At 43.3% G+C, this 14,397-nt stretch overlaps 1 protein-coding gene across 4 annotated transcripts in view; it reads right to left on the reverse strand.

The window, feature by feature from the left end:
* Window positions 1-14,397, reverse strand: part of MECOM (MDS1 and EVI1 complex locus) — a 47,493-nt gene that overhangs the window by 17,114 nt on the left and 15,982 nt on the right. Inside the window, exons 5-8 of one of the 4 annotated variants that reach the window (XM_053986705.1) lie at window positions 13,574-13,730; window positions 6,875-8,237; window positions 4,682-4,769; window positions 1,784-1,810 (exon numbers count right to left, since the gene is read on the reverse strand). In XM_053986705.1, the coding sequence (XP_053842680.1) occupies window positions 1,784-1,810; window positions 4,682-4,769; window positions 6,875-8,237; window positions 13,574-13,730 (1,635 nt within the window). The remainder of the gene's footprint in view (window positions 1-1,783; window positions 1,811-4,681; window positions 4,770-6,874; window positions 8,238-13,573; window positions 13,731-14,397) is intronic. The other 3 variants (XM_053986706.1, XM_053986708.1, XM_053986707.1) reach the window with 3 other exon arrangements.

Genomic DNA, 14,397 nt, shown 5'->3' on the forward strand with positions numbered 1-14,397 from the left:
GGACCAAAATGGCATAAATAGATCAAATTAATCCTGATCCATTCAAAAGAGAAGCCCATTGATTTGCACCATAGCGCTCCTGCCAAAGAATGAAAAACCAGTCTCAAATAATGTTGAAATATGTGGCACATGCAACTGGGAATTGAGATGGAAAGGCTTGTGTCACATAACCAAATCTCTCAAGATGGAGATCCATCCATGAATCAGCATCCTGCTCAGTCACTCCATGTTTTAAACACCTATTTCTGCTGGAGCTGCTCAAGGCGTGAGCACGGCCAGGAGACGTACACTCACAAAAGGAGCAGAATGATGGAAATTTGAGGACTAAGCCAAAGTCAAGGAAATCAGACAGAAGAAACAGACTCCACTGGGTTTTTCCACTTCCCAAACCTGCTGAAGCAGAGCCACTTTTCTCAGAGCAGAGGATTAAGGGTGCCTGGGCCAAATCACAAATCCTGCTATGGCCCCTTCATGTCCTACAACAAATTTCCCAAAGAAAATATTTGGGATCCACCTCCTGTTCTCTCCAAGTCTGGCATCTAACCCCACCTCCTGCTTGCTGAGCTCCTGCAGCACCTCTGGGTACTCTCAGGAGTCCTTTGGTGCCTGCTCAGCTCCTTCCAGCTCAGGCTCCCAGAGCATCTTTGCAGCTGCATAAGACAGCTCTTTGCAGAAGAAAGGGGGATGAAACTCACACAAAGCAAAGGTCCAGCGCTGCTCCAGAAGTGTGCCAAGGAGGGCACGGAGCAGAGGGCAGGGCTCAGAGCCCAGGGGCAGCACCTCCTGCAGCAGCCCCGTGCAGGGACACACAGGCAGAGGAGCACGAGAAGATCTCAGCGCTCGCTCTGCAGAATTCTGGCGTCGCCTGGTGAAATGAGTCCAGGTGGCAGCGAGAGCGAGGAGCAGCAGTGAGTCAGGACCCCAGCCCTGCCTCCTGGCTCCAGCTCTCCCCTCCAAAGCCCAAAGGTGGGGAAAATCTGGGACGAGCATTTTTGGGTTCGGCGCTGCAGCTGAGGAGCCAGCAGTGCGAGATCAGAACACGGCGTTTTTGGAGTTGCATCTGCAAAAGCAGTTGCTCTGGTTCTTTTTTTTGGTTTGTTTTTTTTTTTTTTTTTTCCCTTCTCATGAACAATTTAGATGTATTAAAAACAAGGTTTTATAAAAATAGAGGAGAAAGCCTGAATTTATCCCACTGTGCACTTAAAGCACAATTCCTGTTCGTGTAAGGAGGATGATGTAAGTATACACAGAGGACAAATTTGACTTAAACACAGCAAATAAATGGGTGTTTTATTTCTGCTTTAAGCACTGCAATGAGCAATTAGGCTCAAAATTTCAAAGCTATTAAAGTAACTATTAAAGTGACTACCACCGAAGTCAAGTGAGAGAAAAACATAAAATCCTCAGAGACTCTGTATTTTAATGCAGATTAAATATTTATTAACTATTGCTATCTAACAAGATTTCAGCCTGAAAATTTCACTGCAATCTCTGAAGGAAAATGGCTTGGAACAATTTCAGTCACATATGAACAAAAGACTGCATTCTGCAACCCTCACTCAGGTAAAGCTCCCATTGCCTTCACCAAACAAAACCAGCAGGATCAGGTACATAAAAATAAAGCCAATTTTTCATAAGAGCATATTTATCTGCTCAGCTGTAAGACCCTGTAGGAAAGAGTGGCATGCTCCATAATTGAGAGGTAAGTTATCTTTCATATTATATTTTTCTTATGCAATTTATTTCACAGTGATTAAATTAAAAATATAAGCAATGAACTTACCCAAATTCTTTGATCAGGCAATTGGAACTGGGAGCAAAATTGAAACAAAAACAACACATTATTCCTGCATTGGAATCCTTATTGCAATCAATGTACTTATTAAGATTTTATTTAAAGATATTAATTAAAATGCTTTTTATGAATGATTTATTGGACAGGGGTGTTCTCTTCTTAAAAATTACAATCCTTCTAATGGCAAATTATTGTGGAATGCCACTAAATTATCTAATTTTCATAGCTTTTGGGCACAGGGAGGAATTTTGTCCAGCCAGGAACAGGATACAGACTTCAGGGTTTATGTCTGTAAGTTCTATTTCAGAAACCTATTTGAAAGATCCATCTGTTTGCTGTCATATCATCTAGTTAAGAAACAATAAATTCTTGGTCCCTGAGATGGCAGTTTTCAGGAATAAATTCAACAACAAAACCAGCTTTTAGGACATGAACAATCAGTTTGTAAATATTTTAAATCCTGCCAGCAGAAAATGAAAACTCGTGGAGCACTCCCCACCTGTACTTTTACAGGGGTGAACAGGACTATAAAGGAAAAACAGCTTTTCTGGAAGCCGTTCCCCAGCCCTCTATAAATACCAAGCCAGATTCTGCCTTTGCAAACAGGAGGCTCCTTTCTGTTCCATTAAAGTTTGCAAGAAAGCATTTTGACATTTACTTTTTTGACAGGACATGTGCTGGTGGTTTGGTTTTCTTTTACAACGTTCCTTAGTGCCCGTTACACTCCTGACCTCTGTATCGATCCAGCTCACACCAAGTTACAGACATCATCCCTCTCACTCAGGTAAGGGCTAAGACCAAAGCCAGGCTTTGCCATGGACTTTTTATTCTGTTGCACAGGGAGAAATGTGGAGGAGGGGGTTCTGCAGAGCCAGCCCTCCCTCCTGCCCCTGGGGGCTGGCTCTGCCCCACCTGGGCTGGCTCAGGTGGCACCTGACACCTCCTCCTCACACTGCCAGCCTTGGTGACAGCACTGGGACCTTCCTCGGGCACCAACAAGAGATTCAACAACTCCCTGGGACAAAACACAGAGGGTGGAAGCCTGACATCATTCCCATTAACAGGGAAATGCCCAATTTCTCCATTTCACCCACATATCCTCGTCTGACTCCCAGCTCCCCAGATAACTCAGTCACACAAAAGAATATCCAACTCCATAAAAGAATACATAAAAGAATATCCAACTCCATAAAAGTATATCCAACTCTTTTCCTGCCCACCACAACCAAACTCCAAACAGTGAATTTTACCCCAGTAGCCCCTTTCCCACCCACTGACCAGCCCACCTAGCACTGGCATCAGTCCAACCTGCAGCAACACCTTCAGAACCCCCAAACCCAACATCACTGAACCACTCTGAGTTACAGCGTCTGAACAGCTAGAGAGTACTAAGCAAAATAATCCTGCTTTTCCCATCAATGCAGCATCTAAAATGCCCTCATTTAAATAATTTACTCATAATTTACAGCTCCTTAGCTGCTCTAACAGAATCATTGACTTGATGGGGAGGAACCAGCGTGTTTCACAGCAGGGACAAAAAGCAGATTGAGGTCCTTTGTGCATTAGCACTATCTGCTACTAGAGGGGAATTTTCACTTGTTTTGCCACTTGGGCAGATTTACCTTATTTAAGGTAACTCAGCGGGAGGTGTTAAGCTGCTATTAAACCTTGCACATAAATTCTCAATGATTTTAATACATCTTAAATTCTTATTTAATGCTTATAAATACTTACATAATGCCAAAAATACTCATGGCATGTAAATACTACTAAATACTTTCATTCACAATCCAACGCTTTGTTCAGACATTGAAATTGGAAAGGGGTGCTGAGCATCTGCAGCCATATATGCTATCAGCTGGTCCTCCCAGCTCTGCAGAAGTGCCATGTTTCAGAACATATTCCATGCAAGTTAGGACATAACTTAGGACTTCATTGGGAAAAAAAAAAAATCAAGTGGTAATTGGGCTGTTTTGCCCAGGATTCAGAGGAACCTGAACCAGAGACGGCAGCTCATGGTTGCATGCTTAAAATAGAGGATGTGTAGAGGGTGTCATTACTAAGTTGAAACAGCCCACAGTCAGCAAGGAGTTCAAATCTGTAAATACCACAGAGGATTTTATTGCAGGTGTAAGACTGAATCGAGATTTTTAGCAAAATCTACTTGAACAAGGAGGAGGAAGACAAAATGAGGGCGCAGTGCTGGTGAAGAAAAGCAACGTGTAGTTTGCACACAGATCCTCTTCCTATGCCACATACACATCACAGTTGTTAAACTGTTTTGGGACACCCTTCTAAATGTTTTTCATCCAGGATTGTAGTCATAAAATCTCCCTTCAGGACTGGAGGAGCAGGGATCCTACACACACTGCACACGTTGCAGCCCACAGCAGCTACCAAAGAAACCATGGAGTGTTTGCACTATGAGGCTTGCAAACAACAGGTGGAAACTTTTCTCTCTTTTATGAGAGTCCTTAAACAAAATATAATCCCTTTTGAAGTGGGATGTTCAGCTTTTCTGGCCTTACTGTGAATCTGCACTAACTCCTCGTAGTCAATACTGACTCTCCTTGCTCAGAGCACAGGAGGGTGCTGAAGACACGAGTGGCTGCAAATGTTGGTAGCTACGTTATGGTTTTGGAGGAAAATGGTTCTAAAAGACACACTCAGTTCGAATCTGGCTTCCTCTACAATCAAAACATGTTGTTTCATCTGCAAAACATCAAGAAGCTCAGAACAATGCTTATGCTTTTCCACCACAATGGTCCAGCAAAAACTGTGTGTTTTAGGAAATCCAAAAATGACTAAGACTGCATTCATTTCTCTGCACCTGCTTTGAAGCATCAACAGGCTTGTTTACAACATCAAAATTCCCAAAATACTTACTTGAGGATGAAACAAGAATCCCGGGGAAGGTCTCAAGTATTTCTCTTTTAAAGCTTCCAGTGGGTCAGTTAGCTTTCTTTTTTCTACTCTGTAAATGTTAAAATTAGATTTGCTTGTGATGAATCAGTCTCAGATATTAATAATCATACAGCTACTCAGGCTTAAAACAGGCAATTACACGTCAAGCAATTTGTTTCTAGGAGATAACAGTAAAAGATAAGGGAGGATTCAAGTCTTGATTCCCACACATAGCTCATTACTGCCAGGGTGGGGCTGGGAATCACCTCTAAAGTAGATTATACCATTTATATAGGGAATAGTCCCATTTCAAAATGTTGATAACCATTATAATAGGAACCAATGACTAACTACCAAAAACTTTTATACAGAAATTAGGCAACTGAGTACGCTCAGCACTAAGAGGAGAGGAATTCAAGGCAACAGAGCCTTGAGCAATGGGTCCCTTGCCATCTGTCCACACACGACATCACAGCCACCACCCTGGGAACCTCCCCTGTGCACAGCCAAGGCCAAGCAGGGCAAGAAAGGTGGGCTTGCAGGAACACACTGAATCTGATTTGTGCCAGCAACAAATCCTGCAATTCACTCATGGCAGCAAAACCCAGCGTGGACGATTTGGAAACAGCATGGGAATTTGAGGATTTTGCTTTTTCTGGTACTGATGTGCATGGTTTCCTGGATGAATCATGTTGTCCATGTGTAGAGGTAACTCATGGCAAAGGAAGGCTCAGTAATAACTGGCCTCATGCTGTGCTGCCAGAATTTGTACAGATTTCATTAAAATCATAGAAATGTAGGCTCACAGAATGGTTAGGGTTGGAAGGGACCCTAAAGATCATCTTGTTCCAACCCCTCTGCCCTGGGCAGGGGAGTTTGCAATGCAATTTAATTAGTTGGTAATGCAGGGCCATAAAACACAGATCATGATTTCCGCTGCTTCAGGCATTTTAAGTGAATATGACGCAAAGAAAACTTATGGTCCAACACAGATATCAATCTGGCATGAATAAAACCATCTCACTAAATACCATCATATCCTGTTTCTTCATAATGCAGACTTCTTGTCTTATGCACCAGCACTCTCCAAAAACTTTGCCCACAGCATTTCTTTTTCAGATAAAGTAATAAATAAACATAATTTACGTGGCAGTATCCTTTTTTTATAACAAGAGGCTGTAAAATCAGTCATTTATATTACAGACGAATATTTTTATGGCTAATATTTCTCTAAACTAATTTAGATGCATGATTTTGACTTGTTAGAGATATAAATGCAGAAAGGGCAAAGGGAGGCTGACACACACAGGATGCAGGTGAAATTCACATGCCAGTGACATCCATCTCAGTTCTGCTGGGAAACACCAGAAGGTCTGGATTTTACCACTGGTTTTAAAAATCTCAGCTCACTGACACTGTGCACCTTTCAAAGCCAACAGTGCTCCCACTGATTTCACAAGGTAGGCCATGGGTGGGGATCTGCACAGCCTGGCAGAGTGGAAGGTGTCCCTGCCCATGGCAGGGGGTTGGAATGAGCTGAGCTTTAAGGCCCTTTCCAACCCAAGATTTTCTGTGATGATTCCGAGGAGCCCACTGCTGAGGCTTTGTGCACACAAGGATGCTGTGCCTTCATTTCTATGAACAAAATGCCCAAAGAAATCAACCCAGTACTCAAATAATGGTAAAAAAGGGCAGAAATAATTCTCAATTCCCATACTTTTTACACATCTTAGGGCGAATGTGTTTCTCTGTTGTACTTGTGAAAAACTCCTCTTGAATCCAAGAGGAGCTGGCAAAGTGGAGTACAAGGGGTACTGTCATCTCCAGGGGAAGCCAGAGGAAGAAAGTGAACTTCAGGCAAACCAGTGACATCAAATAAACAAACATTCAATACTGATGCCAACTCAGAGAATATATTCAACCTCTGCATGAAAAGCTATGCAGGTTGAACTAATGGCAACGAGGGCTTGCTAATTGCAGCACTGCCGGTCCCGTGGCTCACTTGGAGCAGCTGGGATGTGAGAAGGCATGTACAGGTCAGCATGTGGCCTGGGCCCCCTGCCCTGGCAGTGCAATGACACCTCCAGGGACACTGGGAGGGGGACGGGGTGGCAGCCCTGGCAGACCTGGCTGCCTGCACCAAAGGATGCTGAAAGGCAGCAGAGGGTCCTTTACCTGTATATGGGATCCATAAAGAACGGGGTGGGCCTGGCGTGCTGCAAAGAGGACTCTGAAGCTTTCCTCTGCTCGAGGTCTCCTCCTTTCTTCTCTCCAAAGACGTGGTTTTTCCGAGGCTCAGCTTGCCTTGTGCTGCTGGCTCGGCTTCGGCTGCCCATGCTGAGATCCAGGGGCTGGTCCTGGCTGGATGCAGAGGGGGCTGCTGGCTTTGAGGGGATGGGAGTAAGTGGCTTCTCCTCCTTACGTTTTATGGTGAGGTCAAAGGGAGATTCAGAGCTTCCCTTTGGGATCTTCTTAATTTCACTGGGTGATTGGGGCTCCACTTTCAAGGGTAACGGTCTCAAGTCTCTATCAGGAAATGGATACATTGATTGAGAGAATGCTGGAAAAAACGGGAGGGGAAACATGGAAGGGTAAGGTAAGGCTCCGACTTTTTTGTCTTGCAGCCCCACAAGTCCTGTTGAACCAAAGTACTTTTCAGCAATAGAAGCAATAGCCTTTATAGAATCATTCACCGCTCCTGACACCGCAGTCTGCTCCTCTAAGGATGGTGAGAAAATGGAATGATTGCTGTGGTCTTTCTTATTATTTATTGACGCCAGGCTCTGCAGAGAGCTTACTTTGTCTTTGAACATTTTACCATTTTCTTTAAATTTCTCTTTCTCACTTTCAATGTCACTTTCCAGATCAGAGCCCGAGGTGGTTTCCAGGTCACTGCCACTGGGGGTACTGACATCGTCAAGGTCAAGGTCACTACTCTCTGACTGGTCACTGAGTTTCTCATGTGGCCTCTCTTCAGAGGACCCTTCTGGTTGAAGCTCCACTGGCTTATTCTCCCCTACTGATGGTTGTTTATTTAGTGCCTTCAAAATATCCTGGGTGGCTGGCAGTATCTGAGGATTTGTCATGAGGGGACTTTGGCTTTTGTTTGTCTGATCTGCGCTTGGAAGTCCTTTAACAGGAGAACTAGTAGGTAGCAAAGGTGGCCTGTGGTACAAGCCTGAAGGAAACAGACCGGGGAAGCTAAAAGAAAATCCAGGAGCTGTTGGAAAGGTAAGACCAGCAGGATGCCTATTGGCTCCAAAATAGTCAGCAAGGCCCGGATTTGCATGATTCATATTAACCATGGACGTTTTATCCATAGCTGGGGTTCCAGGAAGAGAAATGCCTTGGCCAAAAAATCCTCCTGCTGCAAAATGGTTCTTGCCCTCACAAAATCTCCTGTGTTTATTTAAGGAAGACGTAGTGCTGAACATTTGTCCACAGTCTTTGCACTTGATTTGGGTTCTGCAATCAGCATGCATGCGCTTATGACGACAAAGGTTTGAAAACTGAGTATAGGATTTATGGCAGACCTCACCTGTATGTAAACAACAACAACAACACATCTCAGGCTTTGTGGTAATTGCCCCCACCCTCAAAGTTGTGCAAATAATACCATTTTTTACCCGCCAAATGTCAATGAGGAAGCCACAGGGAGAGATCTAGGTGCACAAATGTATAAAAGCAACTGTGCTGTCCAAAGCAAGGCATCCGAGCAGACAAATGTCAGAAGACAACACCAAAACCCGCTCCAACCAAGCAGAAAAGGTCTGGAATCACTAAAAGACACTCTCTCCTCGTTTGCTCTTTGCACTGCACAGTGCTGCTCGTTCAGTACCATTATTCCACGTTGCATTAACCCCCAGAGCCCCCCACGTGCTGTGACCCCGCATGAACCCACGGTGCTCCTGTGCGAGAGCACAGGTGTCTTCAAATGGCATCCATTTATGTCACTATTCCCATGTGGAAATGAATCATTAAAATAAATATTTGCAGGACCAGACAGAGATGAAGCTGCCTCACAGAGCTTTCACTCTGCAAGAATAGGAAAGAGGTGAAGGAGGAGGCAACCAGGCATTTCCTATTTCCAAGTATAAATGCAACAAACATTTTTTTTTTTCCACTTACAATGAAAAATTTAATCTCATGGAAGTCCAGGCTGGAACCTGGAAAACCTCAGTACTCTCATATGTCCAATGCATTTCTATTCATGCAATGCATACAGTGCTCACAGGTGCCTGTAACTCTAAATTCCACATCTTAACTTTCCTAGTCTTAATATTACTTATTTGCCTCTTGCACATGACAAGATAGACCATATTTCAACAACAATTTCCTTTAAGAATGAAACCCTCTTTATTTGCATGTCTGATGCTCAGTAAGAGCCCGATGAATTTCCTTTCAAACACCTCTGGGATGAGAATGATTTCAGTCTCACAAATGCAGCATCTGGGAGAAGGTCTGGGAACACACAGGGGAGCAGATCTGCCTTGAGGTCAGGGCCTGATCTAGCCTGTGACACTCTGCACGTTGGAGCTCAGCTTCCAGCAACCTTCCACAGTGGCAGGAGGCTGGAAGTGGTCCCAGTGGTGCAGAGTGAGACACTAGAGAGACAATCACATCACTGAGGCAAACAGGATTTTGCAGGCTCCTGGTTTTCTGGCTGCTACAAACCTTAGGGAGCAAACTGGGGCAGCAACCCAGTTAAGAGTCTGTAAGTAGAAGCGGGGTTTGGAAGAGGGCAATGCTTAGCTCCCCAGTGACTTTTTATGCCCTTTCTTGGCACCTTTTGGATGAGCAGGAGCATCGGGCAAGCCCCAAGGCTGTGCTGTGCCTTGTGCTTTTCATTATGCCAAAATTTGTCTGTACCTCTGCACTACCTTGCTTCTAACAGTATCAGCTCCAGACGTGTTTGAAAACAACCACTATCAGCAAACACTGTTATCCCTGCAATAAATCCTTTTTTTTTTTTTCCCAGCCAGAAGAAAGCATGTGGCCGCTTTATTTTTTATTTAATTTCTGTTATATCATAAACTCTCATCTTTCACACATCAAAGCCGCACAACAATGCGCATTGTGTATTCCGAGGCCTTTTTAACAATCATTTTCATGATTTGAGACAGTCTGACATAATTTACAATGGCTCTATTTTAAGCCTGCAGAGGAAACTGAATTGAATGTATCCCATCCTGCACTCTTGGTTCCCATGAACTGCAATCACGTCCTCTAACTTCCACTCGCACCGGGGCCCGCGCTAACCTTCCTGCTCCTCCAAATCCCTGCCCTTGAGAAACTCCACCACTTGTTGTCATCTCCTAACTGTTTACCTCTTCAGCAGCCTGCTCCGTATCTCACCAACAATGCTCCTATTGTTCCCGGGCCTGATCCTGCCCCATCCACCCGTTTTTCCCCTGCTCACATCCCACACTGACATCCCCGGGACAATTCGTGGGGTAAACGGTGCAGGATCGAGCCCAAACACAGGAAATTTGCAGTGTGGTAATTCAGGAAGGAGGTTTGTTTCTGTGTATCAGTCACTGTTCCTGCTGGAAATCTTCATTCACAAGGAAAGGCAAGAAAGAAGAGAGAGAAAATCAAAAATCAAGCAAAAAATAGACAGGAAAAAAATGGAAGAGAAAGAAATAAGAGAGACAAGAGGATGAGAAGAGACTATACTAGTTTCTTGAAAATTCTTGATTTTCTCTTGTTAAGTAGTTTTTGTCCCTTTAAAAATAATTTATTTGCCATTTAACATAGATTTTTTTTTAACATAGAATTATTTATCATTCATTTTTGCTCTGATTTTTCTTCAATTTTCTCCTATTTTTACCTAATTGCAGGCATAAGATTTCTATTCCACACTCCAGGGTACAAAACCAGGCCCCTTACCTTCACTGTTGAGGCTTTACACAGTAATTTCCCCCAGCTCCCACCACACTGATCACAGAAACCAAAATTAAACTGACCCAAATGGTGACTCGAGTGTTGCATCCATAGGTTCACACAAGCTGGATATTATGAATCTACTCCTCTCCCATGTCTAAAGCAGGATAGACCATATGTATGTTTCCAGAAAAAGAAATATCTCAAATGCATGCATTTCCAAGGATATGCTATTGTAAAATTAAAAAGAAATCATGTTTTATGAACTTTAGATCTTCTACCAGGTTGCCTTGAGGTCCTGCTTCTTATTCACATGGCTTTAATAAAGATAAGGTCTTGATCAGGTTGGCTGGAGTGGCAAAGGACTGAAAAGAGGGGTATTGGCACAGATTCAGTCTTCCTAAAATCTGGAAAGCTTTCCCTTAAAGAACAGTGGTACATTATTAAACTATTATTCTCCATTAATATATTCCATTGTCAACAAGATTATATTCTTGTTGAAGAATATTATTATATTATCAAGAATATATCTACATATATATATATTATTCTATATAAAAAATATTCTACTCTGAAGAAAAGCAAAAATATGCACTTAAAATTTTAAGATATCCTTACAGGCTATTAAGGGAGATGCAAATTAATAATTTGACTAAATGCATTTTATCTCAGCTTCAAACAAAGTTCAATCGATAATGGCAATACCATTAAAATACATAAATATTTATTATTATAATCTCAGCAAACAGTTAACAGCTGTACCAACAATTTACCTTTTGGAGCACTGAAATTATTTAAAACCATTCAGTGAGGTGCTGCTTGCTCAAGGTGCCTCTTGCATTCAACAGGCATTCTATTTCATTTTTAGGGCTGGCAAAGAAATTTTGTGCCCAGGTGGCAGCCCTTGCTGCCTGGAGTACTCTTCCTCTTGGGGACTGTCACCTGAAGCTTGGGCGTGTCAGGCATCAATGATGGGCACACCCAGTGCCACAGGGACTCTGGAGGAGACTCTGTGTCTAAACTGACTGTGACACCTCCATGGATACTCCCAAGAGCCAGGACTCCTCAGATAAATTTGTGTTATAAGATCCGCCTCCTTTTCATCACATGACTTAAACTTTAGTAGATGCGGGGTGGTTATCAACTTTAATTGTTTCCATGCATGAAAGCAACAGAAGCTGGGTTTGATTTCTGCTGTTACACCTTATTACAGCCTTTAAATCTCACTGCCATGCTTTTAAGCAACTAACTTGTAAGAGAAGCCTCCCCTCCTTGCAGCTTTTATTGCTCTACGGACCCCAGGTTTAACACAAACCCCCAAAAATTGCAAAAAATTAATCTCGTGCCTACGCACTCTGTACGGTGATTGTCTCTGAATCCCAAATTAGCCAGCAGTTAAGTTTGCATATTTTCTGCTTATTAAAAAAATTACTGTAAGTACTATTTAGAATCTGTTCAGTCTATTATGGCATGTGGTTTCTATTTGGGGAGGCTGGAGAATTTGTGAAGGCAGTGAGTAATTACCTTAGTGTTGGTGAGTTTTCACTCAAGCTTGGGCGGCACACTGTAATAAGAGACAGTTGCCATAAACAGACTGGTATGAGTAAATCATGGTGTGTGGCCTTCTGGTGGAAAGCAGATATCTGCTCTAGGTGACCCTACCTCACTCTCACAGCTCAGCAAAGCTGACCAAACATGTGCTCTCCAAACCTTTTTGTTCTGCAATTACACGTCTGTTATCCGTAGGTTGCTCCATGGGGTTTCATCCCTTGCACTACATGCGAATATACCAGTTGTTGTTTTGATTTCTCAGGAAAAATAGCAACAAAAAAGCATTTGAGAGATTATTTCATTCATGAGAGCTTCCACTTAGAGATTTCTATGTAGGACATTGCAATAGGCCTACCTGAGGAGTCCCTACCTAACCAGAAGTTAGTTTCTTAATTAAGTTTAATAATTTAATCTGCAATAAGCTTTAAAAATTATTAGTGATATTTAATATTGGATCTATTATACATTTTCTCATTGAAGGAGTCCAAAACAAAAGTATTACTAATCCAATGGCAGGTTACAGATTTTGCACAAATGAGTTGCTTAAGCCAATACTCCTCCTCTTGAGGAAATATATTAGTTTGTGGCCAATGCTTTTCACAGGTGTGGTGCAGATATTTCAGTAAATTATTGCTGAGAGCAGCAAAAGATTGAAAGGTTTAGCAGACAAGTAGGGGAGATGGTCACAGCAGGTGCCTGAAAAGGCTGTGGTGGAGAACAGCAGTACCAACAATACTTTAAAATATTTTCTGCCTCTGCTTCCCCAGTGAAAGGGAGGGAAAGCAACCTGCACCCTTCCCAAGCAGGGTCTGGCTCAGCAGCAAATGCAACCTGTGAGGTGCTGAGGATCCCATTTAAGCCCAGTACAGAGCTAGGCTCACATCCCAGGCCAGCTTTATTGCTGGAGAAGCTGTTAGTGAAGATCTAACAGCTCAACTTAGTCCTTAAACTTGGGGCATGCAGAGGAGCCTCAAGGAAGGTGGCAACATGAATCTCACTGCCTCTGAGATTTGTTTTCCAAACCCAGCAAAAGTCATGGCATCTGCTGTGGAGACTCTGCAGCCCAAAATCTGCTCCTACAGCAGGAGGAGAGCAGCCAGTTCAGCACGGTGCAGAGCAATGAGGCTGCAGCCACCAAGCCTGGCATGGCTCCTTCTGGCTAAATCCCACTCCTCACTTTGCATCTGTGCATGGAAAACCATCCCCGCGACAACAGGCACATTTACACAGCACACAGTGTCTGTCTGAAAAGGAAAATCACATGAAAATAACTCCTTGCATTGGACCACAAATTACCCAGAACTCATTCAGTGAGTCACAGCCCTTGTGACACGGCTGGGGAATTCAAAGGGAGCAGGACACAACCTCCTGCTTCCAGGCTGCGCTGCTTCACGGCAAGAGAAACAACACTTAATCAAAGACGTTTAGTTGAAGACTTACATATAAAAGGTTTGACACTGCTGTGGATGTGTTTATGCTGTTTGAGGCCTGAAGAAGTGGCAAAGGTTTTGCCACACTCTGGACAAGCGTGAGCACGAGCCCCCACATGCTGGGAACGAATGTGCCTCTGAAGGTTGCTGGGGTCCGTGAAAACCTGCTAGGAAATGAGTACTGATTAACCAAGAAACTTGACTGTGGAAGAAGGCAGTTATTACAAGAGTCTTTTCAAATTCAAGCCTTGGAGCTATTTCTGGGAGCATTCTAAGGTTAAAACCCTTGCTAATGGACAGCAATGGGAGCTGTGCCTGCAGGAAGGGGCCTCAGTTTCCCAGGATCACCCAAGTATTGTGTGGGTCTGTTAACCCCTTTGCAGCAGAAACATTTGACTTTGCTGTTTGAAATTGCACATTTGAGGTCACGGTTTTCATGGGAAATGAGTGAAAATGTGGCTGCTCAAAACCTCTAAGTGTTACTGCAATAGAAATACTTTATACTGATACCTGAGTGTGTGACAACAAGTAATAATCCTGTACACAACTCAGAGCTAGAAACCAGGGCTTGGTTACATCTTATAAGTGTCAGCTCAATATGAAATTCCCAATATTGCAGCAAATCTACCCAAAAGTCCTCATGAAAAAGGGCCAAGCAAATGCAGGGTACCACATACTATACAAATAATCCCCACAGCAAGCCCAGTGCTGGGATGTGATGGAGATGCTTTAGAGATGAGAGTTGTACTCAGTGCACCTGGAGTGCATTGCTATTGCTTATTTTTTATTTATATTGCAGTAGTGTCCTGAAGTTTCTGTACCCAGCAGCTGACA

The sequence above is a fragment of the Vidua macroura genome, chromosome 10 (genome assembly GCF_024509145.1).
Source record: "Vidua macroura isolate BioBank_ID:100142 chromosome 10, ASM2450914v1, whole genome shotgun sequence".
Classification (NCBI taxonomy): Eukaryota; Metazoa; Chordata; class Aves; order Passeriformes; family Viduidae; genus Vidua; species Vidua macroura.